General features: G+C 38.4%; 1 protein-coding gene across 2 annotated transcripts in view; it reads left to right on the top strand.

Moving 5' to 3' along the window:
- TET1 (tet methylcytosine dioxygenase 1) overlaps positions 1-24,993 on the top strand; it is a 152,509-nt gene extending 127,516 nt beyond the window's left edge. Inside the window, exons 11-12 of one of the 2 annotated variants that reach the window (XM_034777768.1) lie at positions 2,815-3,154; positions 13,262-24,992. In XM_034777768.1, the coding sequence (XP_034633659.1) occupies positions 2,815-3,154; positions 13,262-14,403 (1,482 nt within the window). In that variant the 3' untranslated portion in view covers positions 14,404-24,992. Of the gene's footprint in view, positions 1-2,814; positions 3,155-13,261 lie in introns of both variants that reach the window. The other variant, XM_034777769.1, reaches the window with a different exon arrangement.
- Positions 24,994-26,804: the final 1,811 nt, after the last annotated feature.

Genomic DNA, 26,804 nt, shown 5'->3' on the forward strand with positions numbered 1-26,804 from the left:
AGGGTAGGGAGGAAGCAGGGGCCATGGGCAATGGAGGGCTGGGAAAGGCAGCAGGGACCATAGGTGATGGGAGGTGGGTGAGCCCAGGGCTGGAGCCCAAAGCCCTGTGACTGGAACCTGAAGCCCCATGGCCAGAGCCTGCCACCCAACACCCTAGGACTGAAGTCAGAAGCCCGAGCCCCACTGCCCTTGGGAAAGGGGAGAACTCACACTGGCTGCCTGCTCCTTTGGTGTTTGTGGCTCCAGAGGGGGGCAGGGCCCAACCCCTACTGGTGGCCCCGGGGAAGGGGTGAATGCTTTGCTGGCCCTCTCTCCCCCCATCATTACCCAGGAGGCTGTGGCCACAAGAAAAACCCCTGAGGGCCGCATTTGAGAAACACTCCCCTAAATTCACTCCTAAAGTAATTTCACAGTTTCAGCTGAGTCAGTCAATTCAGTTACCTGTGTTCTTCCCAAAACCACATGCACCCTCAGAAGAAAGGAGGCTCCTTCCCTCCATGTTCGGCAAATCTGAGCCTTTTACCTGCAGAGAATAAAATGAATCAGAATGTGTCCCACAGTGTTTGTCACCATAGCGGAAAGGGTCAGGCTATATCCTCTCAAAGAATCTCAAAATGGATCTCAGGCTGCATTTTGCTCTTGTATCAGCTGTCCAATCTTCCCCCTCCTCATTCCACAAGAATGCCAACAATGTCTATGGCATCACTTCAAGAGCTATCTCTGCTTGATATCTGCAAGGCAGCTACACGGTGCTCCATGCACACATTTGCAAGACACTATGTGTTGGTACAGGCCTTCTCCACTGATGTGCCTTTTGGAATGGCAGTCCTTCACTTGCCTCACCCATCTACATTCTCACACCCTTCTCCTATTTGAGTACTGCTTGTCAGTCACCCACAGTGGAATACACCCAGAGACCAGCACTCGAAGAAGAAGAGAAAGTTACTTACCTTAGTAACTGGAGGTTCTTTGAGATACATGGTCCCTATTTGTATTCCACTATTTGCCCTCTTTCCCCTCTGCTTCGGCTCTTCTTTGATTCATGGTGGAGGTAGAGAAGAAACTGGAGAGGCAGTCGGTTCATCCTGCCTTTTATCTCCTCGACTGGAGGCAAAGGTGAGCCAGGGCACATGTGCAGACCGAGGGACATTGCTTTCAAAATTCTCTGGCTCCAGGCACATGGAGCATATGTGTACCCACAATGGAATGCAGATAGGGACCATGCATCTCAAAGAACATCCATTTACTATAAGGTAAGTAACTTTCTCTTATGGATTCAATCTTCTTGATTTGTACATGTTTTTTAGGCTAGTACGCAGATATGTGTGCAGATATAGGGGAAGATTTTCAAAGTTACAGGTGCATAACTTCCATTGAAAGCTAATGAGAGTTAGATGCCTAACTGCTATTTTGTCTTTGAAAATTCTCCCCCTCCCCCGCTCGGTCCCCCCCATAGTCAACAGGCTGGCCAGTAGAGTTAAGTAAATGTGGACAAACGTAACAGTATATGCCACTCATCAGCTTCTAATTGTTCCTTCATCTTCCCTTCTCGAGAGCCCTTCTCTAAATTCTGTTTTAAAATATCACCTAAAAAGTTCTCATTTCTTATCTATGCCGCTTAAATTTTTTCTTTCACTGATGTTTTGCAGTCATTCAGCATTGCATATAACTTCTTTATAGATCCCTAAATAGATTACTAATTTAGGCTTTTATTAGTTTTATTAATTATATTATTAATTATATAAATAATTTTTGTGATGCATTTGTATGATGGATGTGCTATAAAATAAAGGTTTTATTATTATTATTATTATTATTCCCTCCTGGAACCATGGGCAAGATGACAAGAGTCTGGAAATTTTGGTTCAACATCATTGATTGGGATCACATATAACTTACATACTTATGGAATGACATGTTTCTATTTAGAAAGCATCTCTCATCTTTGGGAGGTGCTCCAATGGCTATATGTATGCAGTCAATACCTCACAGGACAAATGGGAAATTAGCTAAGCCATAGCATTCATGCATGGTTTCTGGTAATGCAGTATAGTTTTGTGAAAACTAATCAATCTCTTATGAATACCATCAATATATTGATTAATCATAAACTTGTTTATACATGTAGAGCATAATTTATCCTTTGAAGTGCATGGAATGTAACAAGATAAATTTAGTCTATGTTTCTCTTGTTAAGAAAGCTTCTGTAGTTAGGAAAGAAGGGTAGTGGCGATTTTAATCACTTTTTTTAGGGTGAATTTATTGCATTAGTAATAGGCAAACCTCCAGAGGTCCAGAAGTTTGAAAGCACCTCAAAGGTTCAGCCATGGTTTTGAACTATTAGAATAAATACCCGCAATATTTATCCAAAACTTTGGAGTAGGGTCCGTATCAGGCTCAATCCAAGCAGGTTTCTCCTTTCAAATCTTGCATCTTAGAACAGCATATAGTTTTACTGAACAGAGAGACTGTAGATTTGCTGGACCTCATCACTTTATTACAGTACGGAGGCAGTGTTGGGAAAAGAGGGTTAATTTAACCAAACTTTTACAAAGGTTTGAATTAGAGTTGGGAGCCATTTCTTCTTACTCTGTAAGAACCAGTTAATCCATCCCTATTCTAAATCCCCTTTCAGATCATCACTGAGATTGTCAAATGTATGTGTTTAAAAGGCCTGTTCCTTTGTTACTGTGGATCTCATGGGGAATGTTTAGGGCCATAAATCCAGTTAAATGATTAAGTGTTCAAATAACTTCTGTAACTTGTAAATGGAGGTTTATTTTTTCATTTATATCATCTTCTTTTTTTGGTCAGGTCTGCACATTAACAAAAGAAGATAACCGTTCAGTGGGGGTGATACCGAATGATGAACAGCTACATGTGTTGCCTCTTTACAAAATTTCACAGACAGATGAATTTGGAACCGAGGAAGGACTGGAAGCTAAGATAAAAGCAGGAGCAATACAGGTGCTTACTGCTTTTCCCAGAGAAGTACGGATGTTAGCTGAGCCACTTAGAGCTACAAAGAAAAAGAAGCCAGATACAAAGAAGACACAAGTTGAAAAGCAGACATTAGCGGATAAGAAATATTCAACACCAGCAAAGCTGAAAAATGGAGCTCCTGAAAATCTTGGTAAAACTTCACAGTATTTAGGTAAGTGACACTTATATTGTGCTATGTGTCTTATCTCATTTACAAAACCAGTTGCCTCCTCAGCATTCACTTTTTTAGAAATATTTGCATATTACACCTTCTACTGAGTTGCGAAGGAGTCACTATATTCAGATATTTTTGCAGAAGGGAGCAGGTGATCACACAAAAACTTATGCATAGTTTTTACTCTATTGTAAAAATTATAGATAATGATATGGTGACAATGGAAAGATTTCAGAGATTGCTTATTCTAATAATGACCATAGGAAGATCTTGAAATGTTACTTCGGGGCAAGTTCTCTAAATGTCAGTCATTTATATAAAGAAGTACAAGGACTGTTTCTCCACATTTTGTGTGGCAGCTTGTTTGTGATGTTTTTCTCTTCATAAGGAGTATGAATTGACTATAGTTTTCTTATTTGCATCACTTTGGTTATATGGATGGTGCAACAAAGCAAGTGACTTGCAAAAAGAAGTCAATTTTATCAAATTAAAGGTAAAAGTTGTTTTAATATTTCTCATTCTCATTTTTTCCTTTAAATACTGAGAGTAAGGGAGGGAGTGGCAGAATCTGATACTGGCTGAATAAAGCACACTTAGATTTGGCTTTGTATTATAAAGAGATACAGATGAGCACATCTCTTTCTCGGGAATCTCTGATCTCACTTTCTGTAAAGTGTAAATGTAAATGTAAATTGTAAATGTGGCATAACTCCACTACACTCTAAGCTACTTTACATTTACACTGCTGTATCTGAGATCACAATTTGATACTGAAACTCCCCAGCCACAAGGAGTGGAACCCTGAGGTGGAGGACACTGAGGGAGATATATTCAGAGGACTCAAGGCACTGCATAAAGCAAGCCACAAAAGACGATGCTCTATCCCCAACCAGGTGATAATACCTACAAAGCGGGCCAGAAAGGCTAAAAAAAAAAATCCGAAAATAGCAAAAAGGAAAGAAAAAATCATAAAAAAATCTAAGAGGTAGTTATCCTCCGATGAAGGGTACATCTACACTGCAATAAAAACCCATGACATCAAGTCTGAGAGTCTGGGTCAGCTGACTTAGGCTCAGAGGACTCAGGCTGCGGGGCTAAGAATTGCAGTGCAGGCACCCGAACTCAGGCTGGAGCCTGGGCTCTGAGGGTCTGGCTACACTGCAGTAAAACATCTGTGGCTGGCCCATGTCAGCTGATTCGGGCTCATGGGCCTATAAAATTGTAATGTAGACTTTTGGGCTCGCTAGAGACTGGGCTTTGGGACCCTCCTGAGCCCCATGAGCCCAAAGCAGCTGACATGGGCCAGTTGTGGGTGTTTTATTGCAGTGTAGATGTACCCTCAGACACCTCCTCCTCCGAGGAAGGTAGCTCTCAGATTCAGGTTCTGAGCAGGATACAGAAAAAATGCAACAAAGGTGGTGGGGATGGGGTGGGGGGAGGGTGGGGATTGCCCTGAAGTGTTTGAAACCATGTGCAAAAAGACTACATCTACAATCCAGATCCAACCTGAGCAGGTGCTAGTGGACAAACCTAAAGGCCATCTAAATCTTCACCAGAGACAGCAATCCCATCAAACATGAGTGAGTGTTAAACAAAATATTGCATCTCCTGGACACAGGAGAATATATAAAAGGTTCCCTGTGAAGAAAGATTCTTAGGACTATACTCCATTTTCTTGATTGTCCAGAAGTGTACAAGGCGGAGGGATGGGGGTGTCGAGCAATCTTCGATCTCAAGCAGCTCAACAAATGGATGAAAAAAATTAGATTCCAGATGGAGACCCTAACTTCAACAGTAGCATCCCTGTCTCAAAGGGGACTTCCTTGCTTTGTGGATTTAACAGATGTGTATCTCCATATTCCCATGTGACCAGGCCTTTGCAGACTGCTGAGATATGCATATGGCACAGTCCACTATCAGTACCAAATTCTCTCATTTGGCTTTCATTGGACCCAGGCTCAGGGTCTTTACAAAGGTGCTGGTGGTAATAATAGATAGACTCAGGTCTCACAGCACTCACCTGTATTCCTTCCTAGAGCACATCAGGATTAGAGCTCCAACCCAAGCAGCACCACAGAGTGCCACAATTCGGACACTGGATCTACTTCAAGCACACGGATTTGTGGTAAATACCAAGAGCAGTTCCTTGACTCCCTCCACAAAGATAGTTCACTTGGGAATTGAAATGGACGCTTCTGTGCCAAAGGTCTATCCATCACTGGACAGATTCCACAAGATCCAGAACCTGATACCCGTCTTGGTAAAGTGAACAAGATTGGCCATAGCTCAGCGTCTACAGCTACTGGGCCTCCTGGTTTTGTGGAATCACCCCATGAGTGAGATCCCATATCAAATGTTTGCAGATTTTTCTTCTGAAAGTATGGAACCATTCACCAGCATGCATGCAGGATTGAGTAATGGTCCCAAACTGAGTACTGGATTCTCTAAGATGGTGGACCGACCTACAGAATGTCCACAAGGATTTTTCCACATGCCTTCCAGGCTCACAGGTACTCACAACCAATGCCAGCTTGACAGGATAGGGAGCATATCTCAGGCACAAGACAGTGCAGAATACCTGGAACTCCAGAGAAAGGTACTAGAACATGAATCCGTTGGAACTCGTAGCTATCAAGCTAGCCCTGTGAAAGTTCCTGGACTGCCTGAAGGGTGAACATGTTCTATTCAAGTCAGACAACATGACTACTGTGGTTGTATATCAGCAACCGCAGGGAAACAAGGAGTGTTACTCTACACACAGAAGCAGTGGAGATAATGGAATGGGCAGAGAGGACTCTCCCTTCGATAAGAGCAAGACACCTAAAAGGAGAACTGAATCAAAATCCGATTGGCTCAATAGATGCATAGCTCAGAATGGTGCCTAAATCAGGAAGTCTTCACTGTGATTTTGCAGTTCGGCCTTTTGGCAGTCAACCTGTTCACCAATTGCAAGAACAAAGGGCAGTTGAAGTTCTTCACCACGGAAGCAGATCCCAAATCCCTGGGGATTGATGCTCTTTCACAGAGATGGCCACAAGGCCTGCTATACAGATTCCTTGCCTTTCCACTTCTAGAAAAGATGATCCAGAAGATAAAGCGAGAAGGCGCAAAGGTTACAGTGCTAGCTCTGTACTGGCAAAGGAGACCAGAGTTATCCAATCTGATAGAACTGAAATTGGAAACACCATTGCAGCTAGAGGTGAGACCAGACATCCTTTAGCAAGGCTCATTCCTCCATCCAGACCCAGACTGTCCACATCTGACAGCCTGGCTATTGAGAGGGAAGTGTTAGCCGTGCTAGACTATCCTCCCAAGTGATTGGAACTCTGCACTCCTCAGGCAAGCTCAGTTGCACAATGGGTTAGTGGACTTTCTGTCCTCCACAGAGGCCTCTTTTGGTAGAAAGGTGCTGCAAACGGTGGTCCAGTAATACCACTAGCATTTTGGCAATTAACCCGGGGTGGGGGGAGGTGTCTTCCCTATCTCATTCTGTTTTTCTTATTCCTCCCTAGTTCTGTTCACTGCTTGATACTTCCCATACATATCGAAATGGGAGATGCTGGGCTGCAGAATAATCAATTTCTTACCTGATAATTTCCTTTCTGCTAGCAGCATGTCCCACAATTCTACCCTCCCTGGATGGCTTCCGAGTCACGGAACAGTATTTAATTTGGATAGTTATGCTTGTAGACCATAGTCTACTGTACAGTTTATTGGTTAGCATTGACGTTATTGTTATTAGTTGTATTTACAAGTTTTTGCATAGCTTTGGAATGAATCATCTGGCAGTTGGCTAGAGAAGGAGGGTGGCTAGCATGGGGCTGTGCTACAGCTTTGAACTGCCTCTGGAAACTGCACTGGAGGGGAATAGCCCATATGTAGCAGCGTCTTCCACAATTCTCAGAGTAGCAGCCGTGTTAGTCTGTATCCGCAAAAAGAAGAACAGGAGTACTTGTGGCACCTTAGAGACTAACAAATTTATTAGAGCATAAGCTTTCGTGGATGCATAAGCCCACTTCTTCGGATGCATATGCTCTAATAAATTTGTTAGTCTCTAAGGTGCCACAAGTACTCCTGTTCTTCTTTTTCCACAATTCTGATAGCAGACAGGAATTTATCAGCTAAGAAATTTACCAATCCTCACCTGAAATATTGTGTTTAGTTTTGATAACACAGTTTAAAAAAAGATATAGCAGAAATGGAAGGGGTTCAGAGACAGGGAATTAGAAAATTATTAGAAACATGGAAAAACGTCCCCATGAGAAGATAGCAAGGATTGGCTCTGTAGTTTAGAGAAGTGACATGACAAGAGCTAGACAAAACAATGAATGTTACAAAGCAAGCAGCTCAGGTACTCCTGTTTAATGTTTCTCATAATATAAGAACAGAGGGACATTTAATTAAATTGAAAGGTAGCAAGTCCAAAACTAATAAAAGGAAATACTTTTTTACATAATGTATAGTTAACTTATGGAATTCCTTGCTTCAAGGTATCATTGAGGACAAGATCTTAGTCAGTTTAAAAGGATTAAAAATTGATATGGAAAATGAAAACAGCCATGATTACATTAGATGGGATAAGCATTTTATCTAAAAGATACAAACTCTCATGTTTCAGGACACATGAGGCTGACAATTAACAGAAGATGGTACAAGGGTTAGGAAGAAATCCTCCCTGCCCACAAGTTGGAGAATTAGGGAGTAACCTTTTCACCATCCTCTCCCACTATCAAGTAGTTGCCACTGTCAGGAACAGGTTATTGGACTAAATGAATCACTACTCTGATCTGATACGGCAATTTCTATGTTCCTAAAAAAATTAAGGAGAGTCCCTGAAGCTTGGCACTAAAAATTACACTCTTTCCCTAGAGAGATTTTAATATACCTGCTGGATCATTTTTCCTGATGAGTACATTGGATTATTTCATTGGTTACTTAGCTGGTAGTTTGGTTTTAGACTAATTATTTTACATTTTTCTACCTTACTTTAAACTGCATTAGCTATCTGCTGGCCCAGCTGCCTAGTAAATACAAATCCTTTGGAACATGGTTACCTTTTTCCTTATTAAATTTGTCCCCCGTTTTAGTTTTGTCCACAAATTTGATGATCTTGTTTTTGATGGTTTCCCAGGTCATTTATATGTTATGTACAAAAGGTATCCTCCAACTGACCATAGAAGTGCCACCACACTTGTAATCACTACAACTACTCTTTCTCTCCAGCACCTTATTTTATTTCCAGTTTTCTGATATTTTACTGTAGGTTATACTTCAGAAATTAACTGCTTTCTCAAATACTTTTTGACATCTGTTATTAATTCTGTAACTCTCCCGTTTCTATCTGTCAGCAATATCTTCAAAGAACTTCAGCAGTGTTAAAGGTAGCTGTATATCCAAATTTGTCCACTTTAATTTTAAGAAAACTATATGAATACATTATTAAATAAGCATTTAATTAAGTTATGTTTATATAGCGAGGAAGTTCCATTTCCACTTCACACTATGATTTGCCTATAAAAATCAAGGGCTGGATTCCTTAATGCAGATGAGCTGAACATTGAGCAGTAAGATGGTGAGGAATGGGAAGGGTAAAGATAGCTTTAAGCAACCATTATACTCTCTTATTTATGGGGTTGGCTTGGGACTGGGCTGATGTCTGATACACACTAGAGTTCTGTGAAGGCTGCTCAAACTTATGCCTGGTTGCCCCTGGTTCCCACAGCCACAGGGATCAATGAAGTGCTCAGGCCACACACCCTATGCCAGTGGCTGAGCAGGGAAGGATTTAGCCTCCTCAACAGCACAGCTATGCCACTAGAAGATTCGGAAAGACAATTAAGGTAGTTTTAGGATGCTGTGCAGGACTGGAGCAACAACAAAGCAGTTTGATCATACTGTTTAATTGGGCTCCAAGAGTACAGTATGTTATTAGAATCAAAGCTAGAGGAAAAATTGAAAAGAACTGGGAAGTGATTAATCAAAGGAGCCAGAGAATGGAAGTAAGCCAGCTACAGACTTTGGAAGCTGGTTAATATTGCTCTTTCACTTAATTGCTGCTAGATATTCAACTGCAGCCAGCTGGAAGCAAAATGAAGCCACAGCATAATTCAGTCATGTAAAAGAATATGGGATGTATTCACCAGCCCCCACTGGTTGCACAGAACTTGAATGTTTTGACCTTTAGCTCATCTACGAGGCCCATCTCTTTTCCTGGGCTTTTTTCTAACCAGGTGAGTTGAGGGATATATGTGGTGTCTATTGTGAGAGGCTTGTGTTTTATAGTGGATTGTTTTTAGAGAATTTATAGTCTGTGAATTGAAGTCAATTTGGATGCACAAATTACTATTGCCACCCTTACTTCTGCACTGCCTTCAGCGCTGGGAGGCTGGAGAGCGGTGGCTGCTGGCCAGGCATCCAGCTCTGAAGGCAGCACCCTGCCAGCAGCAGTGCAGAAGTAAGGGTGGCAATACCACATCATGCCATCCTTGCATGCCATACCATCGCTCACTGCTGCCTGCACCAGGCCCCCCGCTAATCCCCCTGGACCCCGCAACTCCCTGAAGCATGAGGCCCCCCAAAGCGTGGGGCCCAGGCCAGTTGCCCCGGTCCATCCTATGGACGGGACGGCTCTGCTTGGACCCATTCTGGGCACCACCAAAAATTATACAAACCTAGCGCCTATGCTCTTAACTCCATTTAGCGAAGGCCTTTTCTTTTTGGTTTGGGAATACAATTCTTCAAAGTCTTTAGACTTCTTGGTCTTAGAATACAATACTCTGACTTTATTTTATGCTACTTATAATCAGAGTCCCACTTGATCATATTTATTTCAGTTTTTTTAGTCCTTTACTCCCTTCTTTCTTCATTAAGTAAATCACTATAAACCTTTTATGGGGAAAATGAATGGTAAATAGTACAGTACTTTTTTCAAGTGTTTAATAAACCATTAAGATTAAAGTTCCCCTTTGATCTTAGCGCTACTTTTTTTTTTTTCCACTGGAGTACCCACAAATAGCTCATAATACATCTTCTCTTCCTATTATAAAATGTATTCCTGCTACTGAAGTGCCCATGGAGTGATCATGACAAATTTTTCAATCAGATAAAATTTGCATTTTTTAAATAATATATGGAGATATACCTATCTCATAGAACTGGAAGGGACCCTGAAAGATCATTGAGTCCAGCCCCCTGCCTTCACTAGCAGGACCAAGTACTGATTTTGCCCCAGATCCCTAAATGGCCCCCTCAAGGATTGAGCTCACAACCCTGGGTTTAGCAGGCTAATGCTCAAACCACTGAGCTATCCCTCCCCTTTTTTTTAATATTGTGGTAGCAGAAGCAGATTGAGTGAACTTTGTTAAGCACATACTTTGCTCAACTGAGACCCTAAATTATTGTCGCTTGTTTTTATGCTGATGAGGAAGAGCTTTTTTCAACCTCAGGCCACAGGCGCCGGCTTCCAACTTTCCCTGGGAGTGCTCAACCCCCACTCAGCCCCAGGCCCCATTCCCATTCCACTCCACCCCTTCCCCCAAACCCCAACCCCACCTCTTCCCGCTCAGTTCTGTCCCCTCCCCGGAGCACATGCCATCCCCAATTCTCCCCCTCCCTCCCAATGCCTCCTGTATGCTGCTGAACAGCAGATCCGCGGCAGGCAGGAGGCACTGGGAGGGAGGGGGAGGAGTAGATAGGTGGGGCCACCAACAGGCGGGAGGTGATGGGGGGGGATGAGGAAGGGAGGGGAGCTTGGCTGCCAGTGGGTACTAAGCACCCGCTAATTTTTTTCTGTGGGTGCTCCAGCCTTGTGGCACCCATGGAGTTGGCGCCTATGTCTCAGGCCATGTTTCGGGTGCTGCTTTGAGCAGGTACAGCATGCATGCAGCATTGATATATAGTGACTGGCTCTGGGGAGTCCTTTGTGGATGACTGAGTATTAAATGAGGTTTTCTCCTCTCTAATCCCTGCAAATACCTTACACCTCCTGATCTGAGTACCTCTATACTTTAAAAACTTTTGTGCTTGGGAAAAATGCCCATTTTCACAGCCCTTGAAATCATATATGCACAGAATAAGTACAAGAAAGGTAGAGATACTGAAAACTTCCTCACATAGTCCTGCTAATGTGCCTGTGTTCTGTTCTGGATGAATCACTTCTAAAGATGAAAGGATTATTCATAACCATTCAGTCCTTGGACTTTGCTCAGTCCATATGTGTCACCAAACTGCCATCAGATGGTACTGACTTTGTGGTCTCTATTAGGTGGAAGCAGAATTGAACCAGTAATTTAAAGATGAAAAGCTCTGTAGCTAAGCTTTTCAGCTGGTTCCTATATGCCAATAAAAATGGGTCCCAAACTGTGAGACCAAAACAGGGCAATATTCTGGACAACTCCAATAGTCCAGTTTGTGTTTGGATAGAGCGGGTTTCCGGAAACTACATATACACTTAGTAATTTCTGTGTATCTAATAGTTTGGAATTAACTTTTCAGGCTCCTTTGTAATATTTTTTTCTTCCAGTCATAACCATCTCTTGTCTCTTTTGTTTTGGTTTTATTTTCAGAGGAGTTTGTAGCTCCACATATTACAAGATCTACAAAAAAATATGTTTTTGTGTTTCTCTGCTTGAATATGGATATTCTCTAGGTGGAAAATATTAACTTCTAACACTATGTCAAATGTAGTCTCAACATGCACAGTTGCCTTTTCAACTGGAGTTCACTGCCAGGTGACTAAGAATATATACTAGTAACCACCAAGCAATGTCAAATTCTTTCCAGCAACTGGGGCATTTAATTGTGATTCTTCTGTCTTTACTAAGCTTAAATGTATTTTTGTTTCTCTCTTGATTTTATGGTATGCACCCATCATGTCACTCAGATTCCATTTTAATTACTAGGCTAAACTTACTGTGTTACATTTTTAGGAAGGCATCTGTATTGTTTTTAAGTAAATGACTAATGTAGTTTTATGTTGTATTTCATTGAGGGGGTCTTTAAAAGAAAAAAACTATAAGATTTTTAATACTCAGAAATGTCAGTCTAGATAAGTAACCTCCATAAATTAAATCACCTATGTACTAATTGGATTATGTGTTGACTGCACCTCAGTTTCCTTTTCTTTCATTTTAGTTAGGCATATATGTATCACCATCTACTAAAGGGAATACTACTTCTATAGTTAGTATTCATTAGACAGATACTTGAGCTTCCATATATTTATGGGGCACAGAAGAAACTTCTTGAGAACCTGTCTTTTACAAAAATGTTCAAGAATTCTCTATGGCATGCCAGTTTGTCAGTAAGGCAGCCATTAAACAATTCCAGGTCCTGATCCAAAGCCCATCAAAGCTAATGGGAGTCTCTCCTATGACTTTAGCTCAAACTCTTATTTATTACAAGAACAAGCCATCTGAGGAGGGTACCGCACGAAAGTGCACAATTTGCAACAGGTCAAGAAGGACTATCTATGACTAAAGAACAGACAAAAATTGAGCCCAATATGTTTCAGACAAAATTTGGAACCACTTTAGTCTTTGGCAAACAAACAGAAGAATACAGCCGAATCAGTTGTTGCCACTCTGCAAAAATGGATTTACCTGGATCATATCTTCAGATGAATCCACTGAACTGTGTGAATAATAATCTGCTAATTAATTAAGCAGTTATTGTAATAGAGGAAGGTTTTTGTGTTGAATTGGAAACAAGCTAAAATAAACATGTTCTTGGATCATAATTTGGGGTAAAACAGTCACTGAATTATGATAGTTCTAGATATGGCGCTTATTTGATAAAAGAATATTTTACTGAGGGATGAATAAAATAATGTAGGCAAGATCTTTATGCACGTTTTCTGTTTTATATACTGGCATTGACCAGTCTATAATGAAGTGATTAAGACAGTAATTCAGCAAATACTCATGCATGCCTTAAAGTCATACAAATAGTCCCATAAATTTGATCATTTTGAAAAAAATGCAGTCACTGTCCATATCTTCCAAATTATAGAACAAGTGGGGAACATCACTGTAATAGCTATATTTTGAATAACTGAACAAGGAAAAGATACTTACATTTTGGTATGCATTTTTTTTTTTTTTTTAGGGAACAAAACAGATGCTTTTCAACCTGGAATAAAAATGGAGCCTTCAGATCATCTTTATGCCCTGAAACATACTTCAAATGCTACTAAAAGTTGCTCTGTATTAAAACAATATACTGCTTCCTCCCCTTTTAAGGTGGATAGTTTACATCCTTATTCATCATTAACACATAAGCCTAGCATAACAGCAGTGACTGATATTCAAGAAGATTTTTCAGTTCCCTACGGGTATTTTGAATGCAGTAGTAAGCAACCTCATGTCACACCTTATATTAAATGTAAGAATTTTGATGTGTCAGTTAAAGATTATACTGGAATTTTGCTGAACGAAAAGAGGAATGGTGTGCCACCAATTCTTCCAGATATTACTGTTTCAGACCACCCAACCCTTAAAGACCCCCTGCACAGTATACTTGAACACCAACCAGACAACAAGCAAAATTGTCAACTTCAATTAGAAAATGCTCCTTCGCAGTCGATCAACCCTTGTGATATGTCAGTACCATTAAACTCTCCAGCAAAGAATGTAACCAGAAATGAAGCTAACACATCTCATAAATGTCCAGTGGAAAAAGGTGGCTCCCATCAAGAACAGATTTGTGATTCCAAAGCTAGTGATGAAAAGCAAAAAAATGTGCTGGCAGAACCAATGGATTCTGAAGAAAAAGCTGAGGAAATGTGGTCAGACAGTGAGCACAATTTTTTGGACAATGATATTGGTGGTGTTGCTGTGGCACCTTCTCATGGTTCTATCTTAATTGAATGTGCAAGACGTGAACTCCATGCCACAACACCCATTAAGAAACCAAACCGCAGTCATCCCACACGAATCTCTTTAGTCTTCTACCAACACAAAAATTTAAATGAGCCAAAACATGGATTAGCAATGTGGGAAGCAAAGATGGCTGAGAGAGCAAAAGAGAAGGAAAAAGAAGCAGAAAGATTAGGGACTGAAAATACTGAACTAAAATCTAGCAGCAGGAAAACCAAGCAGAGCAGTGAAACCAGAGAGATTTTCTATGAAGAAAATGAGTTCAATCAAATTCCATCACGCAGAGCATTAACAGTAACTCAAGATAATGTAATAACAGTGTCTTCTTATGCCCTCACTCGAGTTGCAGGGCCCTATAACCATTGGGCATAGGTTTTAGTAGCTGATGCCTTGCCTTGGTGCAGTGTTATACAGTATTTCTTTAAGGTGCTGTTGAAGAACAGAGTCATGTGTAGTTTACTATTTGTTCATCTCAACCATTTTAAGGCTGAGGTAAAAATGGGGATTTATCTTAAACTGTGACTTTATATTTTAACATTTGGTGGTGCTTGAGCACATTTTAAGCAAAAAAAAAATTGTATAGTTTTAATATGTTATAAAAGAAGATTTTGGTTAGGTTATTAACCTTGATTGAATCATTCAGTTTATTACCTTTAGGAAATTATATTTTGGTGCTTTAAATCAAATCTGTTTACTACAGAACAAGTCATTTATAGGGATTTTAACAGATTCACATTTTATGATGTAAAATCAAGTTATACAGTGATTGCTCTACACAGCTCTTGGTGCTTAACCACATCAAACAGTAAAAATAAGCTGAATTATTACTTCATGGTGCCATTGTTCCAACAACTTCCAATCATTGCTAAAAAGTCCAAATTATAGATAAACCTTTTAAGAGAACCAATGAAATTTTCTCTCTCTAGAGTTTTCAGAGTGTAAAAAATGAAGTTATCACTAGTGATGGCTGGAAGTTGTTTGTAAGCTGTAAATATATATTTTAAAAGCACTTTCTATTTTTAAAATTAACTTGAACTAGTATAGTATAAGGATCATATTGTCTAAGGTTTGTGCATACTCTACAGAAGAAATCATTTTGTTCTTGCTGTGTAGATTTCCATACTGTTACAATTTCAATATGTATGCTAATAACATATGTGATTGTTTTTAGACTTTCCCTTTTTCCATTGAAGATTTTTATGTTACATATAAACAGAAGAGTAATAAAATGCAGAAACTTTTAATTATTTACAAATATGGAATGAAGAAACATCTTGTCAATGTGTGTTGCTATTGGGAATTAAATAATTAATTTTTTAAGACAGAAATTATTATGATTTATTTGAGCAATAAGCACATTAGTCTCACTCATCTAAAGCATTGCAAGTTATGTGACACAACCAAATGTTCCTAATGCCTCAGGGGTAGGATCGTTTTGGGATTTAAAAAAAAAAAAAAGTACCCCCTAGAGTTGCCTTACTCTATTCAGAAAAAAAGTTATAAAAATGACAAATTAATTTTTAAAAAAGTAAGAAATTTTCAATATCTAATGATTAACAGCAATTTTTAGTTGATAATTCCCTTCCAGAATGTTCACTAGCTAATAAGAATGCTTTTTCAGTTCAGTTTTTTTAGAAGCATGCTTTGTATTATTTTTGACAATGATTTATACATTTCATATGGAAACAGTTGTTAGTTCCAAACATTTGAATTTATGTTCTGCATTTCAGTTGGAAAATTGACACATCACCAAATGATTATGGTTACATTTTGCTAAATGAGGAAAAGTAGACACTCCATTCAGAAATAATGTAGCATCCATCCCACTCTTCTTTCTCTGATTCTCCTCTCCTCCTCATTTCTGTTTTATTATTTATTTATTGAATCATCTAATCACCAGACAAAAAAGTTGTTTAAATAAGGACTTGTCCTGCAAGCCTTACTCACCTTCTCAATCCAATTAAAATTAATGGGACTACCTAAGTAAGGCCTACTCTTGTGTATAATGGTTGTGGGATGAGATCCTACGGGTCAAGCTCTACCTTAATTTTACCTGTGAATCCTCACAGTTTATGTAACCCCATAGATGTAACTAAGGTTAGTATTTTCTATTGAGAACTTATACCAATAATATACTTGATAATACTATAATGCAGTGGTGCTGTAACAAAAGTAATCTGAAATGTCTAGATCCACTTTATCTAATACCTAGACAAGGTGCTTTTTTCTTGAAAAGTTCTATAATAATTGTGATATTTACAGTTTTGGTACAAAGAATATGTGAATTTTATTTTGTACACACAGTGCTAACTAGAACCCTGATCCTGAAAATATTTACACGTAGGAGCAGTTCCAATGATATTGGGCTAAATCTAAAATTCTTATGTAGACTGACTATTGAAATTAACAGGAATTTTGATGGCATAAGGACAGGAGGATTGGACCCATTCTTTGTATTTTATCTAGCTCAAAGTAAATTTGTGAAAACCCCATATGCTGCAAATTTTAGTTTAAAACCTGTTAGTTCAAGTACAGGATATGAAGGGATTATAAATAATAAAAAAGTCAATATTATGCCATCATTTTGTACCAACAGTTTTCTGCTTCTTGAATATGTAAAGCACAGTATACATTAAATCATTATGGTATTTTGTGTGCCTTAGATTTCCATTTTAAAACTTGTCTATTTTTTGTGAGGCTAAGATATAGTAAAAACTACAGCTGTATATACAGTAAGTAGTATTCTAAGTTGCAGCTGCTCCAACAACATATTTGCTATCTGAGTACCCTTGTTTAGCATCATGGTCAGTTATCTACCAGAAGGATTACTTTGCTACTAGTAAGTGTCACTGATAGATTTAGACACGTTAGCTTCACAATAATTTCACTATGCCATACGCATGAATAGTGCAGTGAAGGAATTCTTTATTTCTCAGCAATTCTACTAAATACCATTTTTATTTCAAATTTAGTAGGAAAAGTTTCAGGGCCGTTATTCTGCTTACAAGAAATTCAAGAAATATTAAAATGGCTGGAATTTCCATTTGAATCCTTCCAGACCTTTAGGGTTGTGTGTGATTAGGCAGTTCAAATGCTAAAAACAATTAATAGAGAAAACAGCAGCTTCCTCAAATAGCTGGGAAGCAGAATTGGTGCGTCTTAAATGGCATCTTTAAGTATGGTTGTCTTCTCAGTTGACTATCAGTAGGGACTCAGCAAGTCCAACAGGGAAATCCAGCCCTAATAGATTCATAATGGCAATGTTAAAAGAGAACTGTATGGCTTAACATAACAACAGATATTCATGTTATTAATTGATAGCTGAGAAAACCCTCAGGACTTCTTTATTAAGGTTATTGATACAGCTAAAATATACTGTCCAAACAAAATTATATTGTCTTTACAATGTATAACAAATTTCTAACATGACATTTTGGTAAATCATACCCAATAAGATAATTAGCTGGCCAAGTTTTATTTCCTGATGTGGCGCTTAGCAGATTGTGATCTGAAAAGCAAATATTTTCTAGTAAATATACTGCAATATGAGAAATACATCTATTTACTGTATTTACAGCTGTGTGCTATTTATTGTAACATTTCAGAATATTTATCAGTCTTGTGCACACAGATCAATGTTGTATTGAGTAAGGTTGTACTTGCAACAATATTGTCCTCTTAAAAGTTACAAATTTTAGAAAGTGACTCTTTCCCTTCCATCCCACACAACTGCTCTATGACTTCCTCTCACCCTCATAGACTTTAAGGTCAGAAAGGACCATCATGATCATCTAGTCTGACCTCCTGCACATTGCAGCAGCAGGATCCTTCCAGATTGGCCAGCCAGGTCAGGAACCACATCTAAAGACAAGACAGCTAGGAAAAACTGTATACTTCCCTTGATCTGTAACAAACTTATATTGATTTCAATAGGAGTTTATGCTCATAGACAGACAGCACTATAGGGCTCCAAGTCTGTAACTCAGAGTTGATGACAGTTTGTTCTCTCTCCCCCCCCACCACCTTTTATATCACCTCACAGTATACCACCACCGACTGTTGCCACACAACATAGCAACCTTTGATTTTCCAGCAGGAATGTTCCTATACCCTCCCTCTAATAGGCCCTGCACCATCACACCACCTCATTTTGGAGGAAAGGAGTGATGCTCTCTAGAGAATATCATTCCTGTTGGACTCTCAGGGGGCCACTGTTGCAGTAGTACAGTAGCTCCCGTTGAAATTGTGAGTGTCACCACTGCAATTCTCCTGCACATGCTGATCCAAGGAATGAGGTACCAAGCTGGGATCTGACACTTAGAACCCACAGATAGTAGCAGAGAGTATGACTATAAGGCCATATGACCAGCTCACCTCAAATATTGTAATAATACTGTACAAAACTCATACAAAGACTAATTGCTCATAAGCTACAATTAAGATGTGATCATATCTTTCTGCAAATAATCCTAATTTTATAAGTCAATGTTTTGTATTTACAGTGACCACCATTAGAACAAAGTCATGCTTAGTTACCAGAATGTGTCCCTATGCTTAAAATAGGAAATAACTCTAGTATCTGAAGTAACATGGTGTGATAACTGTAGGTAAATGGCAAATTTTTAATGCTTACTAGTATACATAATACACAATTGTTTTCTCCTTTAAAAACCTTTCAAACACCATTACAGTATTATGCTAACTTTAGTGGGTCAAATTCTACTCTCATTCACATCTGTACAACCCCACTGCAGTTAGTGGAGCTCTGCAGATGCAAGTGCAGTAGGATTTGGGCCAATATGTTAATATGCTTCTAGTTAAATGTAGAATTTTTAGGAAAGCTTGTTAACAAAATTGTATTTGCATTTTTATATTTAAAATGTAGGGGACAGTCCTACCTTAAATTACACAGGGGAAGATCAATATGACTCTGTGTGAAATCAGCTACCTGGTCAGGCCAAGTGATAAAATATGCTTTCTAATTTACAGGCTGCATAAATATCTCATTTCTTCTCAAATTTGCACAGAAATACTTGTATTATGGACACGTACTCCCTCCCAATATTTTAAAAATTAATGTATTTGCCATTTTTCAGCCTATTTACATGTATCAACATTTGTGATATTCATGCAGTATTAAATGAATGGCCTCTCATATCCACTGTGGCAGTTAAAATAGCATTTCTTCAGTAGTGAGATATTTGTGGCAGGTCTTTTCAGTAAAATTGTCATCGTGTTTTATTTCTTACGTATGGAAGAGTTGGCTGGCTAACCATAACACATTATGAAAGCCCTTGATCATGCGTTGTGAAATTATAGATGAGTAATAGGCCAATCACATATGGAAACTGTTTTTTAATTTAACCAAGTGGCTGTTCAACCAGTAACAGCTATAAGGCCACTTTATCATCAAAAAGTAAAGTGCAAAGAAACACAATAATTGTGTTATGACATTCTGGCATTGCCTTGCAATCTCTGATAGGGATATGTCATCACATCATGTCACTGTGTACTGATGTATGTTCATTCCATTCCTCCACTTCCTCTTGCGGAATCAATTTCTTCTCTATTCTCTCTGCCCCAATCTGTACCGGCCTCTGGAAGAAGAGAGGTCACTCTTACTTTGATCTGCCGCATACATGTACCCTGGACAGAGATGTGAGCACTGCTATAATTGCTCACTCTGCCTCAGATCCAGATAGAGCCAGTGGAGGACTAATCGGATATATGAAGCCCAAAATAGTTATAAACCAGGCTATGAAGAACCGCATGTAGCTTGTGACCTCTGACTTGAGTTGCTCCTTAAGCCGTTTCTTGGTTGCCTAGGTACTGTATAGCCATATCACCACTGTTTATTTAGATATATCAAATTTTAAATACACAATCTTTTTTTAGTAGTGTGTAAAACTATGGCACATTTATATCCATCTCTTCCTTTTTAATCTTATGTTAGAAGCATGGTCAGTGTAAAAAGTACTGAGATTTTGATTGCTCAGTATTTTAGTGGAGTAGAAGTGAAACCACAGATCAGAGTTTTCTGGGATTACCTGATATTTTAGACAAATTGTCTTGAATTATATTGTTTATATGGTACTGAAGTATGCTGCTGTAAAAACTATATGAATGCTATTCTCCTGGGACTCTGACAGAGGAGAGACGTGTATCACTTGAGGCTATCCCAGGGACCAAAAAATCTCTAATAATATTTAATTGGGCACAAGTATGTAGAAGATTAGGAATAGCCTCTAAATATTATGGGCCAGATTCTGATTTGTTACACTCAGGTACATCCAGAGTAACTCTACTGAAGTCAGTGGAGTTACTCCATAGATATGCAGGTGTTACTGAGATCAGACTCTGTCCATGCTAGCGATTGCCTCTTTCCTTCTATGGATGATTCAAAGTTAGTACTCACTTCATGTTAACTTTATCATTATATTAAAATATTGTAGATATTTCAGAGGAGTTAGTTAAATGTTTCCATTTGAGTGTAATATTTAAGTGTCATTTGTGTGCTGCTTTGTTTTCTAAAGAATGGAGATAATTCTCAGTGTATACTATATCTTCTCCCTCTAGGACATTTTATTTGCTAGCTTCAACCCTAGGCATTAACTTCTGTTCTGTATAGATGACACTGAATTCTACAACTCGCTCAGTTCATGCTTTGATTCCTTTGTAGCTCATCTGCTGTATTTACCCCTTTTGTCTGTCAGTGCTTGGTGACCCTATAGCCTTCTGCTGTTGAATGCTTTAAAGACTTATAATTTCCTGCATACAAGTCTTCTAATTCTCTTTAACACAGACCTTTGCTCCCAAGGGTAGCAATGTAAGCGTCAGCCTTGCTCCTGACTTTTGTTTTTTAATCTCACCTCTCCCTTGTCTGTAAATCTGTTTATCTCCACCTCTCAAATTTTACAAGAATTTATTATTAATGTAACTCTTTCAAAATCTATATTCACGTCAATCATTTTCTGTCTTAACTCTGATAGTTCCCTTTTTTATCATCCTGTTATAGCCTTACTCTTCCATGGAGTCCAGAATGCTGCAGTTAAATTACTTTTTCATTACAAGAAAAAGGGGCATTTCAGTCCATCCCTTCACCTTCACTATCAATCTTCATATCCACTTGTAAACTGCCCATTGATTTTTCAAAATTCTCCATAAACTTTTGGCATTTTACCTGTCTGACCCTCTATCCACATATGGTCAACAAAGTCCATTTTGCCCCCAGTCTCAGCTCTCCACAGCTGAAGATCATTCTTTGCTTGTACTGCTGTATCTCTGGCATTCTGTCCTTCCTTCTGTATGATTTACTCTGTTCAGATCTTAACATAACAGATAAGATTATGACTGTCCCTGCAAAGACCCACAAGCAGGAGATGGTGCTTCTTTGTGTCTTCTATTTGTCCCTGTGCAGGGATCAGCCGTAGTCCCAGTGGGAAGTTCAAGGACTGCATAAAGTTAGTGCCACCACTGGCACTAGACTCTCCAAAGAGGAGTGGAGTTATGGATTTGCCTTTTCTTGGGGTGATTTGGCTTGAGCAGGAAGGAGTTGAACATAAACTGCACTCTGTGAAAGGGTGTAGGGGTTCCAGTTTTGCTGTGTGCTTCTCCACTCTGTTACAATTCTCTTTGGGACTCCTACTATTCCCCAGCCTCTTCTGACTCCCTCCACCCCAAATGGGCAGTAGCCATAAGCTACATTTTAGCCCAAATCTTCCCATTCTTTTTAGCCTACAAATGACACTAGATCCTACTCAGTACTGCATACTTCAGTTCTTCCCCCACCATAGCTAATCTGCAAGAACACTTGCATGTTTATCACTTTTAATGTCAACTCTTTTCTTTTCTCCTACTGGATCTTCATCCATGTCATTTTTCCTTTTATGAGTTGCTGTGCTCAGCTTGAAAGTCTTCTCTTTTGCCTCTTTCTGTTAAGCATTTTATGACACTTTGTATGAAGGCTGCTATATCAAGATAAGTTGTACTGTTGTGTGATTCAGAACCCGCAGAGTTAATTCAAATGAAATGAAATTGATGTTACTGTGACACGGTGTTCATTGGTGTCTAATTCTAAAATGCTAAAAGCTCCCAATGATTTATTTGCAATGACTGCAGGATTGGGCCTTAAATTGTTTTATATGTTGAGTCATACGTCAATCACTGTTTCAGATTGACAACATTTTTAAATGTGGCTGTACTATCACTCAACTGTTCTACCCACTTTGTGCGCCATTACAGCCTTCCACAAAGTCAAAGGGCACAATACTGTTATAAATAGATGCCAAAATGTTCTATGCGTAGGAAGTAGAACACAATTGACAATTAAGCTACATAGAGATGTCACATGCAGTAGACTGAATGTATTAAAAAAAATTGCTGTTGTAGCTTCACATTGGAATAGATGTCAATCATTTGACACTTAATTGATATCACAATTGTTGCCACAGAACATTTTAATACTGTATTGTGGAAGATTTTATGAATTGTTTGATAAACATTTTAGATGTCTTACTTGTTTCTTGTTATATACTATTATAATGGAAAAGTTTTTTTAAAAATATAAAAATAAAGGGCCTTTTTCTCATTTACGCTAAGGCCCTTTAACACCCCTCTGGGAGAACAAAATGACATTAAAGTGGAACTGAATGAAACGGACACATAGTAAGGTGTGTTAACTCTAGCAGGGTGGTGTAAAGAAGTCTTAGTGTAACTGAGAATCAAGCCTCAAAGTTGACTGTGCAGTCATCAGTGGATGATCTTTACAATATCTCTGCTGCACACGTATTGGCCAGCGAGATCCAAATCATTATGCTGGTGTTTAGTTTAGAGAAAATTAGAAATGTAGTTTAGAAAGATATTCTAATCTAGCTTCTTTTGTAGGATTTAGATATCCAGCTGTAGGCTGACCTTCTTTCCCCTCTTGCCTACAAAAAGAATGTGGTAAGGGATTTGTACCTCAGATTAGTGACCTGGCTATAGAACTGGTAGGATTGTGAATAATATTAATTGCAAATTTGGGCAATTTTTCCTCAAATAATTATTCACAACGTTTTTATCATTATTATTAAACAGCTTTACTTGACCACTTGAAGCGGGGTTGTGAGAATTCACTCAGCTCTATTCTCTGCTGACATAAGATCCAGTGAGGTTTGTTATACTGTGTAATATTGCCACACTACAGGGAAATGTGAGGCACAAAGCTAAAAGCCAAAGTTTTCTCACCACCCTAATTTTGGTGATATTAGACAGCGAAACCATTAGCCCAATCCTGCATGCCTGAGTCATGCAAAACTTCCATTGCTGCCAGTGTGAGTTTTGCATTAGCAAGTATTGAGCCTCATCATCCTATACTATTGTATTGGAATTATAAAATGATCTCCTAAAAATAAATAAATACTGGGGAGAAAAAAAATTTTGCTTTTCATTCTTACATGTCTAAACTGTGGTGATACTGTACATCACTATAACAGACTTCTTTTTACTTTTGTGAATGTCACTTTATAATTCTAGCAAAACACAAGGCAACCTTTGCATTCTGAATGTTATGAGCCTCTAGTCCTCAAAATATCTCCCAAGATTAAAAAAAATTATTACAAATCCAGAAAGGCAAACTGAATATTCCAATATAGTTAAAAGAAAAATCTGTTTTAAGTATTAATATTGGACATTTAATACTTTAACATTAAATTCTTCTACTATTTCTTTGCTGAGTTTGGAAGAGGACAGTTCTTGGTAATGTCACAATATCATGACATGTCATAAATGCTTTTTAAAAACTTGGCGTTACCAGACACAACATTATTTTTTAAGGCTACAATGTTACATTCAGAGAATGCAGTTTGATTCTCTCCTGACTTTAATGAAAAAACTAAAAAGGTACAGTATGCCAAAGCAGAAAAATTGATTTTTGTTTGATCAATATATTCTGTATATTTCTTGATTTCTTTATATGGAATGCATTTAATATTTATTTTGCAGCTTTGAACTTCTGTGTTTTGGGGATTTGGTGGTGGTGTTTTGTTTTTTTGGTTTTTTTTTGGTGTTATCAACCTACTGTATTTAGACCTGAAAAAATGAAATAACTTTTGAAAAACAAATACAATTTTCTTTTTAACATTAACATGTTTTTAGTTCCTAATGGAGAAAAAAAAAACAGAAAGAAAAAGCACTTCATTATGTCACAGTATGTACAGAAGAAAGTTAAAAAGTTACTTCATTTCTCATACATTTGGGACCCGATTCTCATCTAGTGTAAATCCACATAGTCCCATTGAAGTTCGTGGAGCTATGTGGATTTACATCAGTGAGGATCTGACCCTTGAAATCTTCTCTGCAGCAAAGGGAACTCTTACCAGCAGTACTTGAAGACTTGTGAGTTGTGACTGCATGTTACTTGAAAGACTTACTTAAACTATGTTTTTGGTGCAAGCAGTTGTTGTACACGATTTCATGTTTATGTAGCAAGATGCATTGAAATGTTGATAATAGTGTTGAAACATACATGTAAAGATTGTTGTTGTGGAAATTGTCTGTTCTGTTATATTTTTCTTGTGTGTCTCATCTGTTTAGAACGTAAATTTTCATTTTTTTTATCGTCCTAACTGAATAAGGCTAAATGAATACTGTAATTGAAAATATATTTTAAATCTTGTCATGAGTTTTTAAAAAAAGACTATTACAAATTGTATCATTCCTGATTACACAGAACTTTGTGGGTGGTTTTAAATAAATTTTATACTTCTATTTTGCACTCAGTAGTCTAATTTTTCTTTCCTATATTTCTTAAATCGTTATGTTTTGTAAATATGCATTTCAAAATAGCAATACTATTTTTGTGTTTCCAAACACAAATAAAAAAAGTAGATTCCTGATCATATGTGGCCTGATCCTGCTAAGACAAAATGCATGCTGAAGTCATTTGAGGAGGACAGGAGGACTGGGCCGCTACAGGCCCCATTCCCTGCATCTTGTTCCAGTATCAGGGCCACAGTGTGTAATGTAGAACAAAATCTTACACCCATATAATTGAACTTATTGCTGAAACAAATAGTATTTAAAATGTACTTTTATGTAAACTTTTATTTTATCAAGCAATAAATACTGATTCCAGAGCTAGGAATATTTTGGTATGGTAGCACATATGAGGATGCTAATAATCTTTCAGCCAAATATGCTGTGCTTTGGAGGCAGTTATGCTCACCAACATCATGGTAGTCTCCGGATTCTGTACACTGAATACATCTTTGCTCTTTTATAATTAGTAAAATAAAAGCAATTCCTTTTCATCTTATTAAGAAAGGGGTTAAAAAAATAGTAGTTGTCATTAGTTTTCTTATAAAAGTATTCAGTTTTGTGAAGTATTTCCCCAACAAAATTTTCCAATCTTATCATTAACACTTTTGGTTATATTTGGGTATTGATTTATGGTGAACACAAACCGACTGATTCACCCCTGCTGGAGTCCAAGAGTACAGTTTGATCCCATCTAACCCTATGGGCTAGCTGCATTGGAGGGAAAATCAATCAGCAAGTAGAATCGTATCTCTTGGGATTCCTGGCCCTTCTCTCACCAATCCCTGCTTGTTTATTTGCAGGGCTGAGGTATGCAGTACAAAACCCCGCAGCTACAGATGTGGTCAAAAATTTTGAATTCTTGTTTTTCAGCAAAAAAGACAAAAATGTTAGCCACCATTGTTGCAAAAAGTGCCCCACAGCAACTCTCAGGATTGAGGCTCCGCTCTCACTACTTCCATTAATACAATACTACATAGAAAGAAATTCTGTTCTGAGGAGACTGTGACCATTCAGGTTATTTTTCTCCTTTTGTTTATTTTTATTTTTTTCAATACAAAAATTCAGTCCAAAAGCTTGTACACCTCTACCCCGATATAACGCTGTCCTCAGGAGCCAAAAAATCTTACCGCGTTATAGGTGAAACCGCGTTACATCGAACTTGCTTTGATCCGCCAGAGTGCGCAGTCCCGCCCCCCCGCTGCTTTACCACGTTATATCCTAATTCATATTATATCGGGTCGCGTTATATCGGGGTAGAGGTGTATTATCAAGTTCTTTCTGAAAACTGGAACCCCCAAAAGTTAGGAAATTCTACTGGTCTGAGGTTTCAGTTACAGGAAGGCTCCTTTCCAATCTGGGCGGATACAGGCCTGTGGCTTTTTATAGTGACTGATCCACCAGCCTTGCCCTCACTTTTTCTCCACATCATACTTAATAACTCTTCCAACAGACACATATTTTCCACAGCCAAATATACACTTTATGTTAAGAGTTGGAGGCAGATTATTATCTGAATATGTACAATGAATTTTCGCATGTCAATATTGTAAAACATGTATGAAGGGTAATAGAATATTTATGTACCTTTAATTTTTTAAGGTCATAGGGCTTTAAATTGTAGTGTTCTCGTCACATATTTTGCATACGAGTTACATTAGTTATTGCAGCAACTCCAAGTTTCTTTTTTTTCTTTTTTTTTTTTTTTTGTAGGGGCTATCTTTCAGTGTTTAGAAGCATCCCACTATCTGATAACTACACTGAAGGAGCATGATACTGCAGTTCAAATACTGTTTGTGATATCTTAATGATTTTTATGCTGGTCATAGATTTCCATTGAATACTGTTGGTTCATATTTTTGTAAATAACCCTCCAGAGAATCCATTGTAGAACAATCTTTAGGATTATTCATTGAGGGTTAAATTCTGCAAAGTGCAAAGGGCACACAAAGTCCTGCATGCATCTAAACTTGACTTAC

Source organism: Trachemys scripta, chromosome 7 (assembly GCF_013100865.1).
Source record: "Trachemys scripta elegans isolate TJP31775 chromosome 7, CAS_Tse_1.0, whole genome shotgun sequence".
NCBI lineage: Eukaryota > Metazoa > Chordata > Testudines > Emydidae > Trachemys > Trachemys scripta.